General features: G+C 43.7%; 1 protein-coding gene across 2 annotated transcripts; it reads left to right on the forward strand.

Annotated features, from left to right (window-relative positions):
- Nucleotides 1-21: 21 nt before the first annotated feature.
- On the forward strand, nucleotides 22-19,376 carry CIAO3 (cytosolic iron-sulfur assembly component 3). 2 transcript variants are annotated; one of them, XM_075899819.1, is made up of 11 exons: nucleotides 22-198; nucleotides 4,542-4,637; nucleotides 5,210-5,353; nucleotides 5,966-6,098; nucleotides 6,855-6,989; nucleotides 8,454-8,572; nucleotides 10,162-10,291; nucleotides 10,761-10,833; nucleotides 15,508-15,645; nucleotides 17,308-17,465; nucleotides 18,888-19,376. In XM_075899819.1, the coding sequence occupies exons 1-11, from the start codon at nucleotides 133-135 to the stop codon at nucleotides 19,124-19,126; spliced, it is 1,431 nt and encodes a 476-aa protein (XP_075755934.1). In that variant the 5' UTR covers nucleotides 22-132; the 3' UTR covers nucleotides 19,127-19,376. The 2 variants fall into 2 exon arrangements, with proteins under 2 accessions (XP_075755934.1, XP_014432141.1); XM_014576655.3 differs by lacking the exon at nucleotides 22-198 and adding an exon at nucleotides 1,190-2,252.
- Nucleotides 19,377-21,041: the final 1,665 nt, after the last annotated feature.

The raw sequence follows: 21,041 nt of genomic DNA on the forward strand, positions 1-21,041 counted from the left end.
GCCGGCGCATGCGCAGATCTACTCCTTTCGCGACGGTGGGGCTTTCCCCCCAGCCCGTAGCGGCAGCCGCACTTGGCGGCAGCGCGGCTTCTCGCTGTTACCCCCGCCGCGCTTTGCGGCAGCGTGGCCGGCATGGCGTCTGCCTTCAGCGGGGTGCTGCAGCTGACTGACTTGGATGATTATATCGGGCCCTCCCAGGTGGGCGGGGGAGCGCGCGTCGGCGGCCGAGGGGCGCGAGCCAGGGCGGTGGAGACGCCGCGCGGGGCTGCCTGGAGGGGCCCTCAGAGCCCCGCCCCCTCCCCGACTGCCCCCTCAGAGCCCCGCCCTGCGGAGAGCTCCGAGGGGCCAGGTGGGAAGGGGCGGGGCTCTGAGGGGGCAGGTGGGGAGGGGGCGGGGCTATGAGAGGCCCTGTGAGGGGGCAGTGGGGTGGGGGCGGGGCTCTGAGGGGGCAGGTGGGGAGGGGGCGGGGCTCTCAGAGGCCTTGTGAGGGGGCAGTGGGGTGGGGGCGGGGCTCTGAGGGGGCAGGTGGGGAGGGGGCGGGGCTCTGAGAGGCCCTGTGAGGGGGCAGTGGGGTGGGGGCAGGGCTCTGAGGGGGCAGGTGGGGAGGGGGCGGGGCTCTGAGGGGGCAGGTGGGGAGGGGGCGGGGCTCTCAGAGGCCCTGTGAGGGGGCGGTGGGGGCGGGGCTCTGAGGGGGCAGTGGGGTGGGGGCGGGGCTCTGAAGGGGTAGGTGGGGTGGGGGCGGGGCTCTGAAGAGGCAGGTGGGGAGGGGGCGGGGCTCTGAGAGGCCCTGTGAGGGGGCAGTGGGGTGGGGGCGGGGCTCTGAGGGGGCAGGTGGGGAGGGGGCGGGGCTCTGCGGGGGCAGGTGGGGGCGGGTTCCCCCAGGGCCCAGGGCGATGGATTGCCTGGCGCAGTGTTTCTCAGGGCTCCGCGAGACGTCTCCAGGGGCTCCGCGAGGTTGACAATCTGGAAACATGGGTCGGTACAACACATGCAATCAGTGGACCGCTGGGGCTCCGCAGACGTTTTTACACATGTAAAGAGCTCCGGAGGCCAAAAAGTTTGAGAACCGCTGGCCTAAGGGATTGGGGGGGGGGGGTTGCTGGGGACCCAGGGTCTGCCTGGGGCTATGGCGGGTTGCAGAGGGCCTGTGCAGGGGGAGCTGTAGGTCTGTGGGGCTCTGCAGAGTGTGTGTGGTGGTGGGGGGGGATGTAGCGGGTTGCTTTCTCTTTCCTCAGTCCCCCCTCCTGGCAGGTGAATGCTTGGAAAGGTTCCTCCGGGGAGCCCTTGAGCCAGTACCTCTGTCTTCTCTCTGCTCCCAGTCAACGTGCCTTATAATTTTTTTATGACCAAAATTCATTCCACACCAACATGGAGATGAGTGACAGTAGGAACGGGCCCTCTGTGCATCGCAGACCTTAGCGCCAGTGCAGGGCTGATTAGGTAGCTTTGTGGACACACAAATTTAGAAGGAATCTTGCTCCAAACCCATGCCAGGGTCCTCTGGGCTTCTTTGCCCTGGGCTGGATAGCCCTAGGTTGGGGGAGCTCTAGGTGTAATTGTCAGATCAAGTACTATTTCTTTCCCCAACTGGTTGCCACTGGGGGCTTTTCACTGACCTGCCTTTCATCTCCACCCTGCCAGACTGGACCCATGCTGACAGGTCACAATCAACCCTACATGAGTTTTGTTTTCTGGTTGATTTGAAATAAGTTTTCTGTTTCAATGAGCTGTGGATGTCCCTGTATGTCTCCTTTACAGTTCTGAACTCTTAGGGTGGAAGGTGTAATTGACATGCACTGTTATTACATTTATGTTTTAATTCCTCCAGAAAAGGGAGTTTGTTCTTTGTTTAATTGCTGAAGTGCAGCCATCTCTGAAATAAAGCACAGCAGCTAATTAACAGTTCAACAGCACCACACAATCAGTGGAAACTTTCTTCTGCACTTCTAGGACATTTGGAAAACAAGCTGAGATGAAATCTTCCAATAACTTTTTTTTTTTTTTGTTCTTTCAAGGGCCCCTGTAATATTACTTTTAAAACAGGTCTAAGATATCTTATGGATTACAATAGAATATAATTTATAAATAGTCTCTTCCAAACAGGTAGAATTGCTTAAAAAGGAAAGGTGACATAGAAGAATAGAAAAGACATGAGTCCGAATCCTAAACAAAGCAGCTGTGGTATGGAGGGAGTAGAAAGTGGCAGGATCAGAGGTGAACGAGAGTACAGAAAATCCCCAAACTTACAAATGGTTTGTGTTCAAAAAGTTACTTTTATGAGTTGGTTATTTGGAACCTGGAATGCATTTTCACACAGAATCCATGTTATCAATGGTAGTTAGGTTCCCAGGCTGGCCCACAAAAGCCTTTTTAACCCATAATGAAGCTGATATCTCTCTATATATTTTAGACATTTGTGTGTCTATCTGAAAGTCTGTTTGCTCAAGAGCTGCTCCTAAATGGTAAGAGCTAGGACCACCAAATGTGGTAGGCAGCTTCCTCCTCTCCTAACACAAAGCAAGGACAGGGTTTGACTGCCAGGAAAATGAGATGTCCGTGGAATTCTGTTGTTTTCCATAATATGGAAAGGGAGGGGGCAGAGAGGACAGATGCTATAATGCAAAATGACCACTGGGGGCAGTTGCACCAGGAAGGGAGTGGCCAGCTGGGTACTGGACTTAACATCTTGTCAGCCACCTGTGCAGGCGGATGAGGCGGTAGGTGGAAGTTCTGAGGGGGGCTTCTGGGAATCCTCTGGCCCCTCTCCCCCACCCCCTCCCCCACCGTCCTTCCCCTCTCCACAGGCTGCACCCAGCTGCTGCTCACTAGAAGTAGCAAGCATGGGCCGGAGGACTTCAGAGGAACGGGGGGTGGCTTTGCAGCCAGTAGGGAGAGAAGCGGCAGTTTCTCCTTCAAAGTACCGCTTCTCTCCAGCCACTGGCTGCGTGACTACTCCCTGCTCCTCCGGAGTCCTCCAGCTAGCACTTGCACTGCTCACCACCACCTGTGCATTTTGCCTGCTCCCCTAGACTGTAGGTGAGCTTGTGTGTGTGTATGTGCGGATGTTTGTAAGTTGGATGTTTGTAACTCGGGGAGTACCTGTATTTGCTGTCATTTGAAAACCAGAGCAAATAGGAAAGCAAGCCTAGAGAGTAGGGATGTAATAGTATAGTTGACTAACCAATCAGCAAAAGCATATAGGTTAATGCTATAGACTACATGCATTTCCCTACCCCCACCCTTGCCTGTCCAGAACCTACTTCTGCTGCACCTCTGTATTGAAAGTGTATTAGGAGCCAGGCAGGCAGCCTGGCTCAGTTCGGGCTCATGCTGGGTCCAGGAGCTGAGACACACCTTAGACAGGAGCTGCTGCCACCCCACACTGCTACCACTTTATCAGAGGCAGCAGCTCTGGGCAACAGGCAGCCAGTCCACAAGGGGAGCTGGTTTTTAAACTGGGTCCCCTCATGGACCAGCTCCTGCCTGACACCCTGCACTGCTGTCTCTGGTACATTGGCTACCTGCCCTGCCCCAGGGGACTACAGAATAGTCCAGTAACCAATAAGAATTCATTAGATTACTCAACTATTCAATTAATCCATATTCAGCATCCCTACTGGAGAGTTGCTAATACAGCAGCAATAGCAACAGTGAGCCACAAGAGAGGAGGAGTATAGGGAGAGGTCATAGAAATGCAGATTAGAAGTGGGGAGTAAATCCATGGACAGGTTTTATTTATTCATTCATTTATGTAGATTCAGTGAGCATAACTGTGGCTTCAGAGTGCTTTGGCCCTCTCTGCAATGGGAGCATTTTGAAGCCCCCTAAATTTAGAGCAGAGATTATAGGAGCAGAATGTTCTGTAGTCAAGATGGAGAAAAGGATTTTGATAAAATAAGCGTGATTTAAGGTAAGGATGAATTCTGGTAGGGCTACTAGCCAGACTTCTAGACAAAGGAGGTGTGGATGCACAAACAACGCAACTTTTGTAAAGTATAAAAAACCCTCAAAACTTCAGTTACTGAACTCTAGCACACTAAACTGGAAACAATCCACATAAAGTCATCTACTTGCCCTCAATATCAAATGAAACTTTATTGGTAGTTGCCACACCTTGAATGTAATGACCACGCCTCCTGTCTGCTAAACCTCACAATGAAGAATGCTTGATTGCCCTTAAAGATTCTGGGAGGGACAGAACTTCGAAGACAATCATCTGTTTTAAACAAGCCTTCTTTAAATCTGAGTGTTTCACTCTGTCAGCAAAATTGTTCTACGGTTTTGGTTATTATGTTAGAAAAATGTTCATTCTGTAAAAATAAGGTAAGCAGATTTTGTCTGTTTGATTATGTTTTGCTTGTCTGCTTTATGGTTACAGGAATTGTAAGCTTGTATACTAAACAAAGAATCTGATGCAGCTTTAAGCAGTTTCCACTCCAGAACTGATTTTTGTTTATACTCCGTTTCAGTCTTTTTCTCTCCTGCCTCTTTCCTAGCTAAAGTTTCCTCTCTTTACTTTTTTGCTTTTATTTCTGTTTTAGGAATGTGTAAAGCCAATAAAAGTTGAAAAAAAACCTGGAAAAACAGCAGCTAAGATCCGCATTGAAGATGATGGAACCTATTTTCAAATCAATCAAGTAAGAATGTTTTCCCTTGTAACATATTTAAATGCAGAATAAGGTACTTTCTGGGCATGCTACACAATGATTACAGCTATTAAATATATGATACCAAATGATTGCAATAGTGATGACAATCCAGATCACTCAGTTTGAGATGATGCCTGTCACTAGATGCTGATTTATTTTTGGTTCTAATTCTTTACAAGATAGTTGTAAAGAGGCTTATGTAATTGCATAAAGGCTCAAAGCCTACAGAATTGTACCAAACTATTTTTATGGTTGCAAAAGTAGAATTACAGTAGTTGGGGAATAGTTTATGGACTATATGAGCTGGGAGCGTTGTGGAAATGATACTTTCAACTTCAGGGAGCTAGGGTATACTTTCTGCACAAAATTGGGATGGTGCTTTTTTAAATAACTTGATCTCCATGTTGAGATGAATGTGGGATGCTGTTGTATTACTGCTGTCTGTTTAGAAATGTACCTGGAAATAGGTACCATGCAGCCGGTTGTCTTTGACATGTTCTGCGTGTGAATCTGAGTCCTATGGCTAAGACTCAGTCTAATCTGTTTTATTCCCCCCTAAGGATGGAGGAGCACAAAAGCTTGAAAAGGCTAAAATTACCCTGAATGATTGCTTAGCTTGTAGTGGCTGCATCACATCAGCAGAAAGTGTGTTAATCACACAGCAGAGCCATGAAGAACTTTACAAAGTGTTAAATTTCAATAAGGTATGTGATACCTAACCAATGCAGTAACCAGCAGGTTGGCTCAAGAATTTGAAAATCATACTGTGTATGAGTGATTGGTTTGCTGAAGCATATGCAAAGTAACATGTAAAAAGGTATTCTGTATCCAGATTAGTCTTCAAAAACCAAAATTACTGTAGCACATCTATAGCACGGCATATTTATCTGTTCTTTTGTTTGTCAAAATAAGTTTGTGAAAGGATCATAATATTTAATGTAGCAATCTCTTGATTTAGAAGTGCAACATGTCCCCCACTGAATCAAACTTTAAAAAGAAAACACTTGGTCATGAACAAGTATCTTATGAATTACTAAAAAAAAAAAGAATGGTCCTGCAGCACCTTAAAGACTAACAAAAAAGTAGGTGGTATCATGAGCTTTCGTGGGCACAACCCACTTCTTCAGATGAATGGAGCAAGGAGACTCATTATACCATCTACTTTTTTGCTAGTCTCTAAGGAGCTGCAGGACCATTCTTTTTTTGGTCACAGACTAACATGGCTACCCCTCTAAGACTTCTAAATTACTAGCATATCAAAGACGCTGTATCTTAATTATTCAGGAAATGTTCATATTCCACTTCTTGTTTTTCAGACTGCAGCTCTGAATCAACAGAAACTAGTTGTAGTTTCTGTTTCCCCACAATCCAGAGCCTCACTAGCTGCAAGATTTAACATTACTCCTCTAGAGACGGCAAAAAAGTTGACAGCATTCTTAAAAAATTTAGGTGAGCACAGATGAAATTTTGGGATATATCTTACTAACATTCCAAGTGCATCCTCTGTTAAAGTTTGTGGAAATTGTATGAATAAGCCTCCAATTACCGTTTGAAAAATCTTAACATTATTGGGAATTCAAACTTCTGTGTTTTTCATGGCTTTTTACCCTCAGTTCAAGGAAAGAGATCCTAAAACACTTTATCATCAATTCAGTTTTCTAATCCAGTTTTACTATTCGTCTTTCTTATTATGTACTCGGGAACGGTTCCGTTTCTAATTACAAGTCTATAGGTATGTAAAAACTAGCAGACTTACCGGTGTTGCCTGGGTGTAGCCCAAGGAAGGGACTATTCAGGCCTTCCAATGACACTCCCCCAGGCTGGAGGGAGGAAGGGGCCATGACGGTGGGGCCAGAGTGGGGAGAGGGAAGAAGAGGGCTGTGGAGTTGGCGGGGCCTCTCAGTCCGACACTGGGGACAATGGCAGTGGGGGACAGGATAGGGATGTAAACAACCGGTCGAGTAGTCAACTGCCCAATAAGCCTAGGCCTTGCTTTAAGTTAGGATAAGCTGCAGACCAAATTTTGGTGGTCCTAGCTCTTACCGTTTAGGAGGAATTCTTGAACAAATGGGTTCACAGACAGATGCACAAATCTCTAAAATATAGATACCAGAACTTAATCTATTTGGATTGGATTGTTTTTGGTGTCGTTTGTGGCATTTGTCAATTTCTTGGTGGCTTTAAAACAATCTTTATGCTATCTAGGTGTGCATTATGTATTTGATACAACTTTCTCAAGAAACTTCAGCTTGCTGGAGAGCCAGCGAGAGTTTGTACGACGCTTTCAAAGGAAAACTGAAGATAAAAAGGCTTTGCCCATGTTAGCTTCTGCCTGTCCAGGTATACTGTAAAATAGTTAAAATCTCTATAGAAGTGATTAGATAATGTAGCTAACTAACAGCAGAGAAAAATGTAATAACTACTGAAAGGGGAGGATATGATAGAGGTATATAAAATCATGAGTAGTGTGGAGTGGGTGAATAAAGAAAAGTTATGTATTAGTTCCCATAATAGAAGAACTAGAGGACACCAAATGAAATTAATGGGTAGCAGGTTTAAAACTAATAAAAGAAAGTTCACACCGCACATAGTCAACCTGTGGAACTCCTTGCCAGAGGAGGCTGTGAAGGCTAGGACTATAACAGAGTTTTAAAGAGAAGTTAGATAAATGCATGGAGGTTAGGTCCACAAAAAGCTATTAGCCAGGGGATAGAAATGGTGTCCCTGGCCTCTGTTTGTCAGAGGCTGGAGAGGGATGGCATGAGACAAATTGCTTGATCGTTGTCTTCGGTCCACCCGCTCCGGGGCACCTGGTGCTGGCCACTGTCAGCAGACAGGCTACTGGGCTAGATGGACCTTTGGTCTGACCCAGTACGGCCATTCTTATGTTCTTATGTAAAGAGTTAATAATAGCTAAATCCACTTGTAAGTGAAGTGAGACTTGCTCTTCGTGCCATGAACTTCTGTTGATGTTCTGTTACATTTAGACAGGGACTACTGTGCTGTGAGGGTATTAAAAATGTATTTACTGCTCTTAGAAAGAAAGACACTTGTTCCTGATTGGGATTATATGAAATATAGAAATTCTTACCCATAGTGGTACAGATGTTTAAGTGGATTGTTACTTTTTGAAGCTAGTCTCTTGTCCCAGACTCCTGGGCAATGTCTACACTGGCATGATTTTCTGGAAATGCTTTTAACGGAAAAGTTTTCCGTTAAAAGCATTTTTGGAAAAGCGCGTCTAGATTGGCAGGACTCTTTTCCGGAAAAGCACTTTTTGCAGAAAAGCATCCGTGGCCAATCTAGACGCGGTTTTCCACAAAAAAGCCCCGATCGTCATTTTCGTGATCGGGGCTTTTTTGCAGAAAATACTACTGTGCTGTCTACACTGGCCCTTTTCCGATACAGTTTTCCGGAAAAAGACTTTTGCCCAAACGGGAGCAGCATAATTTTTCCGGAAAAGCACTAATGATTTTACATTAGATCGTCAGTGCTTTTCCGGAAATTCAAGCGGCCAGTGTAGACAGCTGGCAAGTTTTTCCGGAAAAGCACTGATGATTTTACATTAGATCGTCAGTGCTTTTCCGGAAATTCAAGCGGCCAGTGTAGACAGCTGGCAAGTTTTTCCGGAAAAGCAGCTGATTTTCCGGAATAACTTGCCAGTGTAGACACAGCCCTGTGGTAAAAGTTATGCTTATAATGTGTACAGGAGAGAGGCTGAAAATGGTTGTTATTGGTTGGTAATAAAGCTGTTTCTGAAACCACTGAAAGTCTGTGCATTAATTATACTTCATCTCATCTCAGGTTGGATCTGCTATGCGGAGAAAACTCATGGAAGTTTTGTTATTCCTTATATTAGTACCACTAAGTCCCCACAGCAGGTCATGGGCTCCTTGATCAAGGATCACTTTGCAAAACAACAGGTAGTAAAGCTTTACATTGACAATGCTTAACAGGAAACTGTAGAAATTCAATCTTGATCTGTATCTAAAACACTGCTAAAGACAGTGTATCAAATTGGACTGATTTACAGGTATGGAAATTTTGTAGAGCACTAGCAAGTCAGCCTGTCATCTCCTTTTTGTTTCATGAGAAGCTGAGTTGGAGAGAAAGTGTTAAGATCACTCTCATGTCACCAATTGTCTCCTTCACATACTTAATCTTACAGCAGTCCTCTTCTCCTCTCCCTCCCAACTGCACCTTTAGCTGCCCAGCTCTTTCCCTGCAAGTGCCTATTAGGAGTGGAGTTTCAGGTTTGGCATTGTAAACGTCAGTTAAAGCCTTTATCTGTTATTCACCAAATCCAGAAGAATTGGATTTGTCACATCCCTCATCCCACTTTATTTGCTTTTCTAATGGTTTTCATATCTAAAAGCATATGACTATCTTAATCTCACACAGAGTTTGAGTTCGTTTACATGCAGTTATAGTCTGTCACTAAAAAACTGTCCTTTTTCCAAGTTTAATGTTTGTATTTCATTATCAATTAGTGAACATTCATTTTAACACTTTTGTTGAATAAACTCAGACATCTGGCACCTACTCAGAACATTTGGCAAGAGATACTAAAACAATGACCTTGATTCAATAACTTGTTTCCTTAGTCCCTAGGAGCTTCTTGGATTGTGATGAACTTCTGTACTTGTCTTTAGCTAACTTCCTGAAGTTGTTGTTACAGAATGTAAATTGTCATGGCTTTGAGACTGGCCAGTATATGTGAAACATCTGAGTACTCATGTAATTAGAGACTCTTAAGTGACTAAATTTGCCAGGGTTGACTGGCTTAGTAGAAAAAACAGCACCCCCAAAAAAGCTATTCAAGCTTACTACACAGATTGATACTCTTAATATTTTCTGCGCAATTGAGAAGGAACAGAAAGTATTAATTCAACTAGAATTATCCAGTATTGTCTGGGGTGGGTGGGGGCCTGCATACCTACTCTCCGGCTTCTCTTTGGGGCCAGCCTGAAGGGTTGAGGGTCCATGCAGGCCTCCTGCTGACAGACACTCCCCAGGGCCAGCTCAGGGAGGCAGGGGCTGGCAGCTGCTCCCTGGGACAGGCCAGGGTAGCAGGCGCCATGCTGCTGGCCAGGGACTGCTCACTAGGGTGCTTGCTGCCCCCTGTGGCCATGTATAACTGTCCCTGCTACTATGAACCCCCCCCCCACTACATATTTAATACAAAACAGTCATCTTCCATGCACATCCCATTATCCTAGTACAACTAAACTGTGACCTTGCTTTAAGTTATAAAAAGAAGAAGCTGCCTACCAAATTTGGTGATCCTCGGTCTTACTGTTTAGGAGGAGTTCTTGAACAAACTGACTCACAAATGGATTGACAGACAGATGCATATTTCTAAAATATATTGTAAGATTTCTGAAATTGTTAATAGCAAAAGAGATTTCCAGAGGCACAGTTGGCTTCTAGATGCTTCATGCCTCCTTATGCCTTTATTAATTGAATTAACATTAGTTAGTGTAACTGTACAATCTTACTTTATTTTTTGCAGAATTTTTCACCTGATCAGACCTACCATGTGACAGTAATGCCCTGTTATGACAAAAAGCTAGAAGCTTCAAGACCAGACTTTTTTAGCCAAGAGTACCAAACTCGTGAGGTTGACTGTGTAATTACTACAGGTAAGGGAACAAGAGATGCTCCATTGGTTCTTATGATGTACAGTAATAGTTGCTGATCCTTAAAGAAAGCTCTGAAATGCCATGTAGACAATGCTGTCTAGCTTCAACTCACTCATCCTCTAATCTAGTGCATATCTGTGGGTTACAGTGCTTTGTAAAATATGCTTTCATGACCTCATTTGTTCTGTCAGTAATTTTGCATTTGAACACTTGATTTTCTAGGACACGAACCAATGAAAACTTGTCTGCTTGGAATGGTTTTTTGCATTCATCTTTGAGACATCTAAGTTCAGACTGCTTTCCTGCATTGCATTTTGAACTACCACACAATAGAAGTGAAATAAGTTATGGAAAAATAGGCACTAAGAGATAGCTGTAATTAATTACATTTATGGATCTAGGCTTTCATTCCGATGAACATTTTCCTTTCCCCTAAAAGAGAACACTTACATCTATGGTTCTGTCTCAGGAGAAGTTCTACGGTTGTTGGAACAAGAGGGCGTCTCCCTGTCAGATGTGGACCCTGCTCCTTTGGATACCATGTAAGAACAAATGATCTCACTTATACATGTACTGAAATGCTCTCTCAGCCAGGTTCCACAGCAGAATTTGCCCCTTCCTCAAATGGTTTTAACACCACAGAAGTTGCAGGTATTTGGATCTTTTGTGGATCTTGCTCAGACTTTAGCTGTTGTCTTGCAGGTTTTGAATCTGTTAAGAACAATAGTGCGTCATAAGGGGCTTGTTTAGTAAACCTTTTAAAAGAATCTGAAGTTAATGTCTTCTGTAGGCTTATTTTCATAGCCCAACCATTAAGAGCTGTTTTTCTGTAAAGCACCAAGAGTGGAGGAATTCACTTAGTAAGATTATAGTAGTGACATAAATTTTCTGCTGTCCACACTTTTCTGTCCTGTCTTCATTACTTTTAAATTGCTAACATTCATACTGCATCTGTTTTCAGAGATGTTTCTCCAAACACAAATTTAGAAATTAATCAGCAGATGGAAAAAAGTCTAGAAGGGAGAATATAATACAGAAATGTACAGGTCTGCTATATTTAGTTTTTTAGTATTGTATGTATTCCATTGCTAAAGAACAAATGAGAAAATATCAAGGTAACTTCAGCTATCGTTCTCTTATTCAATAGCATACAGACCATGTACAAAGCAAATGAGACTAATGTACAAAGCAGGTGAGATGCTTTAACTCGAAAATTAACATTGCTGGCTATATGCCAACTGCATTGAGAGCTAAGTGACTACAAGAATAAGGAGGATTTAGAAATCAGATGGTTTTATTAATGTAAATTGGCATTAGCAGCAGTATTCCACAGCACGTTAAACTAAAAGGATGTGTTTTCATCAGTGCATGGAAAGTGACTTTGCAATACTTTGATACATTAATGAAACTGAAGTGTTACAAATTCAGTATTTCCCTAGAAGCTGTAAAAGGGGGAAAAATCCATTCACATGGCTTAGTAGACTAGTGTACAAGATTTTGCTTTTCACAAACAGATTTTTAAGGTTCCAGTCCTGCAAACTGAACCACATGGGCAGCGTGCTGCATCTACACAAAAACGATTTCAACAGAACTCCATGCAGATACCGCTTTCCATCTTCACATTATTATTTACAGGACCAGGGTGTTTATCTTGATTCAGGTTGCACATGAAACTGAGATTGCTGTTGATCCTACTCCCTGTTTAGACATAACAAATCTAATATACCTCAACCCCATTAGCTGTGTTCAAGAGAGCCTCTGACTGGGATACCTGGTCAGGTTAGATTTTTGTACTTTGGCAGAGCTGTGTAAGGAAACGTGGATGGAAGCACATTTGCTTGAGACCTGCTTAATCAGTCTTTCATTTTTGTGAAAGTTGTTCTCTCCCATACTTCTACCTAGTAAATGGGAATGTGCAATGAAGATGGCCTCTTTAAATCTCACTTAGTTGAAATCAAACTGCCTTAGTTAAAACAAAAAACAAAAAAAACCCTCAGATGTGTGTATTGCTGCCTGTTCCTCATATCCACGTAGTTCCACATAATTGACAAGTATTTTGATTAAAAATCTGCCTTTAGCCATTTGTATGCTGTGATGGATCATGTGTTCCAGTGCTTTGTATCTCAGTGAAACTGCAGGAGCAGATGTGTATTTTGGATTAAGGGCCTGATGCAGAGCCAGTTAAATTCAATGGTCTTCTTTCAGATTTCAAAAAACAGAAAACCACATCTCTGATGGTTAGCGCAGTGGCTCAGGAGTCAGTATTCCCTGTATTATTTTCAGAACTCGGACTCTGAACCAGTTGCTTACTCTTTGTTTGTTTCCTTGGCCAGTAAAATGTGGATAGTACACATACGCCTCACATGATGTGAGTCTTAAATACATCAATGTTTGGTTTGTAAAGAGTTTGGAATGCATGATGGTGGCAACTTTGAACTACTTCCTGCTTATGAATTAGAAGACTTGTCTGGTTGGCATGTGTGTGCATGAGGCTTTGCTTTTGTGTTGACTTACGGCTTGTCTACATAGGTAAGTGGAACCGTTAAGATAGAGTTTGAATTGTAAGTGCTGTAGTGGTACTGGACGTGAAAAGGAATACCAGTACAATAATGCCTCTTCACAGTTCAGTATAGGTTGCTTTGGAAGCGGTTTAAGCTAAACCTAGAACAGTCACCTTTATTCTGGAGTAAGTGTGTCCGCAGGGGGGAGTTATACTATTAGGCTGTATCTACACTGGCATCCCTTCCGGAAAAGGGATGCTAATATAGCACATCGCAATTGCAAATTCCGGGGGGGATTTAAATATCCCCCGCGGGATTTGCATTTACATGGCTGCCGCTTTTTTGCGGCTTGGGGAAAAGCCGGAGAAAAGCGCCAGTCTAGACGTTATTCTCCGGAAAATAAAGCCTTTTCCCGAGGATTTCTTATCCCTGCTTGAAAGTAGGAATAAGAAATCCTCCGGAAAAGGCTTTATTTTCCGGAGAATAACGTCTAGACTGGCGCTTTTCTCCGGCTTTTCCCCAAGCCGGAAAAAAGCGGCAGCCATGTAAATGCAAATCCCGCGGGGGATATTTAAATCCCCCCCGGAATTTGCAATTGCGATGTGCTACATTAGCATCCCTTTTCCGGAAGGGATGCCAGTGTAGACACAGCCTTATAGTTATACTGATATAACAGGAAAAATCTCCTATGTAGATATGTCCTTTAGTTTTATCTGTATACTTGTTAAGCTATTAGTCAAATATAAGCAATTCTGCAGTTTGGATATGGTCAGAGAATGCTGCTATGGAAATATCAGTTATAAAGGAGAACAAAATCTCTTAACTCTTTGATAAAGTCTTTGGCTAACTTATTAGAAAAGCTTGTTTAATGTTGTATTTCATGATGATGCTCCTCTCTAACCTTTTGCTGTCCTTCTAGTAGATGATTAATTATAAACAGCACGTATTCCGCAGAGTCTGGAGGACTTAACATAAGCAGTCAGATGTCTGTTATTCCACTTTATCCTTTGGCATGTGGAAAAGGCTGCTAAGAGGTTATGAAATTTGGCAGGAAAAATATAAAATAAGTGCCAAAAAATCCTTGCATTTTGGCTACTATAATAACTGCTTTCCTTAGCCAGTGATGGGGCTTACTATCTGACTCTCTTTCCGAGAGCAGCAGTACGTGAGACTGGACACTGCAACACTTAACTAATGAATCTCAGTTCCTGTGAACAAGAACTGAGTTAAATATAGCCTCTGAAGCTGAGTACAGGGTGCAATACTGTTTTTCACCATTCTAAGGCTGAGATTTTATCTGCAAGAAGCAATATCTTAGATCTGACAGAAATCCCAAGTGTTTTCCCTTCTGCAGCTGTGAGCAGCAGCGTGCAAGTGTCACACTGTTTGAGTGGGTATAAGCACATAGTTCTTCTGATTATTCTCTTGGAACAAAAGCCATTGTTGTGGCTTGCATGTGGTTTGCTACTTTCAAGAAGCATTACAGTGACTTTCCAAATAGCCAGCTGTGCTTTGATAGATTACTGGAATAGAACTGTTTGAGGTGTTGGACCTATGGCTTTTCTTGGGCCATATAAAGAGTGTTGCCCTTTTGCTTGCAGGCTTCTAGGAGAGGCTGAGGTAATGTTCAAGAAGTTTGACCTCATTAATTTTGTTCCTCCTGGTTTCCTAGAAGTTATTCATTAAAGATATGGAACAAGCTGGCCAGAATTGATAACTGAGGCCATTTTCTCTCTCCATTAAACCAGTTGTACTGGAATATCTGCTGCGTAAATGCTTTTGGGAGATGTCCCCATTTCTGAGTCTGAAGTTGGTTTGCAGAGACTGTTCTTTTGGTATTTCCCAACTATTGGAGCAAGGTGTATAAATAGCAAAACCACTTTCAGTTAAAAAAAAAATCCATAGGGTTGCTGGTTATTCTGCAGGGTGGCTGTGACCCTGAGCAACAGCATTACCATCAAAATAATCTGGGTCCTTCAGGAATGGAAATGCATGAGATATGAAGTGCAAGATCTGTTTAAATGCCCAGCTGCAATTAGTGTCCTAGAAATTCCTATGGGTAGACATGTTTGAGGATGGTTTCTATTGAATGGGTTCTCTAAATAAGTTGTCTAAGACTGTACAGTCATGTAAAGTTAAACATTGCAATCTCTATTTTTTAATGGCTGCTTCAGTTGAACATGTGTTGACATGGCAAATTAATGTCTGAAGAAAATGTATTAGGATGTTTAAATAGCCTCTTGTAGGAGGGATTAGCAAAGATGTTACGCATTTAAGACTTGAACACTCTAATAGTGTGACAGACTTACCTGAAGATGGCATGTTTGACTTGGAACTAATTTTCCTTTTAAAAAGTTTTCAGTAAGCATTAGATCAAACCCATACCTAACAGTGTAAAGTTAAATTTACATTGCCCTGGAATTATAAATAGTCAGTACCGGGCATGTCACAGCTATCCTGAGGGTCTCATGGCAGTTACAGCTGGTTCCATATTACTTCTGAATTCCACAGATTCTTGTTACTGTGCGTGGTGTGGTAATTTTGTTTCAAGAGGGGGGAAAGGGACAGTGTTAACATAGTGACTTTTTTACTAGCAGTCTGAGACTATTCATTGTACTTGAAATCTGATTCTCGGTGCCAATGGGCTTGGAACTGGGTATCTTATTATATAAGCAGTTGCAAAGCGGTACCTACATTTTCTTCCTCTCTCCCTAGGTTTAGCAGTGTTTCAGAAGAGGAGCTCCTTGGCCATTCGGGTGGTGGTTCTGGTGGCTATTTGGAGCACATATACAAGAATGCAGCGAAAGAGCTGTTTGGGATCCAAGTGGATGAAGTTCAATACAAACCTTTAAAGTAAGGAATCAAAATTGCGTTACACAAATACTGTGTGTCAGTGCCGTTCTTTATAGACTGGGGTGGGCAATAATTTTTGCCCAGGGGACGCTTCAAAAATTTTTGAAGTAGCCCCGGGCTACCCCGGAAGAGGTGGGCCTAAATGAGAAGGGGCGGGGCTACCCACCCCCACACCATGATTAGTCTGGGGGTGAGGGAGTCCCTCCCCCCCTAACCCCCCGTTCCCACTAGGCTCCCATGTCCTGGAAGAGGCTCAGCACACTCCCCCACCACTAGGCTAGTTGGAGGAGGGGAGCGCGCGAAGCCTCCTCCGCTCTCCCCCTTCACTGTGCGGCACTTCAGAGCGCCACATGGTCCTGGCAAGGCGGGAGGAAGCTTCGCGTGCTCCCCCACTCTCAGGCCCTAATTTGGCCTGGGGGCAGGAGAGCAGCAGGGCCTCCGTGGGCCAAATCCACCCGCTTGGCGGGCCGGATCCAGTCTGGGAAGGCCCTTTTGCCCACCCCGTTATAAACTGTTTTCCTGGTGGCAATCAAAGAGCAATATTCCTAGTTAAACATTTTACAGCAAGCCATGGGAATTGGCTCCCTGCCCCCACAGTTAATTTAGCAATGAATTAGCCAGCAGTGTATGTAATATTTTCTTTGGTATCTTCTTGACCCCTTTCTCATCACCCACATAGTGTTGTAGATTAAACTACAGAAAAAATGTAGAGCAGCCAGGCAGCTGAAATTCTCACGGAAATGAGGTAATTCTGTGCCTGCCATCAGACACTGACACCAATGCACTGAGATTTTTAGTTTCTTCGCTTTAATTATGTTAGTGGTTAGATTAAAAGACCAGGTGTCAGGATTCCTGGATTCTATTTCCATCTTTGCCACCCAATTGCTGAGAGACCTTAAATCTCACTTAAATTGCTGAAAGTCACTTAAATCTCTCTGTGCCAGACTTTACCTGTACAGAAAATGAGACTCCTGCCTACCTCCCAGATGTCAGTTTAATGCATCATTTATAGGGCTCTATAGAAGTACATACTAGCAATATGGATTTTTATATCCAAACACTGATGCTCTTCAACAGTTCAAAGCCAAACAGCCGGGTGAGAGCATCTCTGGGCCTCAGGTACAAAGAGGAATCAAGGCACAAGTTCGTCTCATCTTTCCCAGCCACATTTGCAGCGCATAGCTATTTGGCCAGGGAGTAGCTCAGGTCAGACAAGCTGTGCTAAGTACCAATTGTGAGACTGGAGAGAGTTCTGAACTTGAAATGAAGAGATGTACAAGCATCAGTTTGGGGAAAATGGTTTCCACAGCGCACTGTTTCTAGTTTGGTAGTTGCTTGCATTGTAACTCTTCTGTTGTTGCTAAAGACACCAATAATTAACATTGACAAACTTACATCTGCATTATGTGGACAGCTTTACGTTAGAACATTTTTCCTTTTGGATTTGTTGGAATTGGGGTTTAGGTCCCTAACGGAACTAGATTTATGGAGGTTGTTTTCTTCCCAACAAAGTCTCTTGTCCTCTACTTCCTCACACAAGGACATTGTTTCTTTATTAGAATAAGCTTCTGCATAAAAGGTCACCTTGCTGTCTAAATTCAGTTGAGTGCCAAACAGAGAATTCATTTAGACAAAAGATTTTGCCTGTTTTTCATGCCCAAGAAACAAGGATTTCCAAGAAGTAACACTGGAAAAGGATGGCACAATCCTGCTGCAGTTTGCCTTGGCTTATGGATTTCGAAACATACAGAACTTAGTGCAAAAACTGAAACGAGGAAAATCACCTTATCACTTCGTTGAAGTCATGGCTTGCCCGTCAGGTAAGATGACACGGGACTTTTACAGGTACATCGCTATATGTCAAGTTTTGCTGTGAGGCTGTTTAAGATTTCTGAAGTTCTGAGTGTTGGATTTGAGTGTGAGTGAGACCAGAGGTGATGTATTAGTGGGTTAAGTCAGGCCTGTTGCATTTGTACTCTAACAGTTGAGTTCTTTAGCAATTACTTTATAGTCATGATTGAAACTGTGCATGTCAAAAACCTGAGTGAATTTCTTAATCAACAGTTCAGCTTTTAAAAGATTGCTCGCAGCTCTGGCCCTAGCTTTGTAAACCCAAATGTGTCCCAAGCCATGAAAAAATGGAAGTTTCACTCTTCAGCTAGCTTAGAGATTAGGTGGTGCTCTGTTCTAACAAGCTAGCAACAGCTTTGGGAGAAGTGGTAATCTCTCTCCTTTCAGCTCTGGCAGTGACGTTGAATTACCTTCCCTGTGTTCACAATTCATAACTCCTTCCATTTGGCTGGTGAGTGGTAGAGTCATAGTCTCAGCTCAGGAGTGACACTACCACCTCTAGAGAACTGCAGGGTGAGAGACGTGGAAGGAGTAACAAGTAGAAACAATTCTTAAATGTCTTAGAAAGTATGAAATAGATTCCCTTACTTTTCTGGTGTGGGAAGTGCTTCTGCCTCAGTTTCCTCCTTCTGGCTGGCTATGTGGGCTAGCCAGCTAAACTGGGGAACTTGGTCATACTGGGGTAAATGAGTCCAAATCAAACACTGACTCTGACCAGCCACTCTTCATTCTCTCTGGGCCACAGCTGCTCTGCTAGGGTCCATGTAACCTTCACCAAGTAGCAGTGTTCCCCAACACGGAAAAGTTGATTGTAAGGACCAAACTAGGCATTATGCAGCTGACTCTGGTAGCTCTGGTTCCATGCATGCTGCTCCCCTCGCTTGCAGTCCCTGGCTTCTTCCCATGGCCCCTCACAGCTGCTTTCTTCACACATCCATCACTCTTGCAGAGTCCCACTCCCAGTGTTCTGCTGATGGAGACTTTCTAGGCTCCTTGATTTAGTTGAGACTCAAAGGCTGTTCCTACCTTGCTCTAAGCATGGCCCTTTTCCAGGCTATCAGAAGGAGAGCCACAAGTTCTTGCTCCCTTTCCTCTCTCTGAGGAACAGGAAGTTCTTCTCGCTTCCTGGCCTTTTACCAGCTTGCATTGCTTTCCATACTGAACTAAGACTAGGCCATGACTGACCAATATGTCCTTTATAGCACCTATGCGGCTCCCCCTTACAGTATTTGATTTCATTCCCCTCTCATCTGTGCTTTCATTTATGAAGTCTTATGTGGCTACTGTCAGTTGCAGACTGAAAGAATTGCTTTGTAGTAGTTGCTTTTAGTTGCTCAGAGTTTTGTTAGAACATTTACATCCCCACAGTCATGTTCTCTTGTTGTACCTAGGCTGTTTAAATGGAGGTGGTCAGATCAGGGCAGAAGGCGAATCCAGCAAAGATTTGCTTCAGCGAGTTGAGAAGTTGTACGAGCCTGTTAAAACTGAAATTCCAGAGAGGAACCTCGGTGTAAAAGAACTTTATGAACACTGGCTGGGCGGCACAGACTCGGAAAAGGCTGGGAAAATGTTGCACACGGAGTACCATGCAGTGGAGAAAATGAACTCTGGATTTAATATCAAATGGTGAAGATGTATAAACGCACTTTGTATTTCTACAAGACTGTACATTTATGTCGTCTGTCATTTTTAAGGTGCTGAGAAGCCAACATGGGCACTGAAATTCTGTGACACTGAGTGGAGGAACACAATTTATACATTGAAAAAATGTCTTGCAGCTAGATGAGAAGGTGATCTGTATACACCCTGGTACTGCTAATGAAGCCCTACAGCTTCTAGGGCCCTTCAAATGATTTGAATAAAAACAAATGCTGACTGGGGATGTGAATTGTCTCTTTAAAAGAAGCAACATAAGTCTCCATGCCACCTGTATGGACCCAGCCCTGCATTCCTTTTCATAATCCCATTCAAACTGGAGTCAGTGTATTTAAAGAACACAGGGAATTCAAGACTGACCCCGGGGCAGCAGAAACATCTTTTGGATGTTCCTGATGTAAGTGAAAATCGTATCAGTTCTGTACCTGAACAACACATCTGCTGTATTTGCACAGCATGACGTTTTAGGGCTGTGACTCTTAGGACGAATTAACATCACAGCAGAGTCTACCCAATCTTGCAGTAACAGAGTTCAGTGGTGAATGCTACCTGAAACAGATGAAGCAAATGATCTTTGTTGGGTAAGTTTCATAGAAGGGTTAAACAGTCACTTTCCTTTTCACTTCTGAATGACACATAATGCTCAGCATAAGTGTGCCTCAATTCTGAATGGGGCCTCTAGCTTCTCCTGTAATACAAATACTAAAACCAAACTATTAAGCCTGAGAGAGAGAGAAGAATCAAATGCAGTAACTTACCAGAAGGAATACCATGGTAGTGAGTATAAAGTCTGTCATTATTTAACACAAAGCACCAACACATCATAAGCAAAATGCTGGTCTATTTGCACTGGTCTGTTTCACACATGTATACTTGAATTAGGTTGTAAGATCAGTATGTCTGAATTTTGCTTATTGCATTCTGAGAACTATTCATGTTCACTTTTTTCTTTTTGAGTTTACGGCCACTTGTTCCTGTTTGGGCACCTTTTTTTTTTTTTTTTTTTTTTTTTAAAACTCTTCTCTTCCCCACCCTGCTGTGTATGAGACCCACAAAGTGAAAGGAAGGTAACTAACGACAGAGAAAGTGTTGTGATGTGCACAATGTAGAAATTCTTTCAAGGAATCATTTTCCATTACTTTCAGCAATAATATATATGATTTTAAGCTTCTAAGACCCAGACAGAAACACAGCAGACCATACTGTCATGTTTTGGTTAAACCTCGACCATCAAATTGGTTTCTTTTGATACCTTTTTAAGGAGCAAGCTTCCATCCAAACCATGCCTTGACAAGCTGTTAGAAACCCTCATTTGGAGAATTCAGACTAGGAATGTACTAGTGTAGTCGATTAACCGATAAGCAAAAGCTTATAGGCTATAGTTACAGACTACATAGCATTTCCCTCCCTGCCCCTTTCCAGTAAATTTTTTAGCAGGTTGGCCAGCAGCCCCGCTCTGTTCTGGCTTGTGATGGGTCCAGGACCTACTCCTGCTGCAGCTTTGCATTTTAAGTGTGTTAGGAGTCAGGTGAACAGGCTCAGTTCTGGCTCATGCCGGGTCTGGGAGCTCAGACCCCCTCTAGACAGGGGCTGCTGCCACCCCGTGCTGCTGTCTCTTTATGAGAGGCAGCAGCATGGGGCAACAGGCAGCTGGTCTGCAAGGGAAGCTGGGTTTTAAACTGGCTCCCCTCGCAGACCAGCTCCCCACCTGGTACCTCATGCTTCGTGGAGTGGCAGGGGCTCCTTTGGAGTGGGGCCGGAGTGAACTGGCTGTTGGCCCTGCCCTGGGGACTGTAGAATAGCCGACTAGTCGCGTAACCTCATGAATTCATATTGTTATTCAATTAACCAATATTCAAGTAGGCCCACTGAAGTCATTAGGAGTACTC

This window comes from Pelodiscus sinensis, chromosome 16 (genome assembly GCF_049634645.1).
Source record: "Pelodiscus sinensis isolate JC-2024 chromosome 16, ASM4963464v1, whole genome shotgun sequence".
Taxonomy (NCBI): domain Eukaryota; kingdom Metazoa; phylum Chordata; order Testudines; family Trionychidae; genus Pelodiscus; species Pelodiscus sinensis.

What these genes read in the sequence shown, in the direction of transcription:
- CIAO3 (XM_014576655.3), top strand. Translation starts at nt 2,151, where the DNA reads ATGAGTCCGAATCCTAAACAAAGCAGCTGTGGTATGGAGGGAGTAGAA. An exon ending in AGCATTCTTAAAAAATTTAG is followed by an intron (nt 6,099 to 6,854) that starts GTGAGCACAGAT and finishes TATGCTATCTAG; the next exon opens with GTGTGCATTATGTATTTGAT. An exon ending in ATCACTTTGCAAAACAACAG is followed by an intron (nt 8,573 to 10,161) that starts GTAGTAAAGCTT and finishes TATTTTTTGCAG; the next exon opens with AATTTTTCACCTGATCAGAC.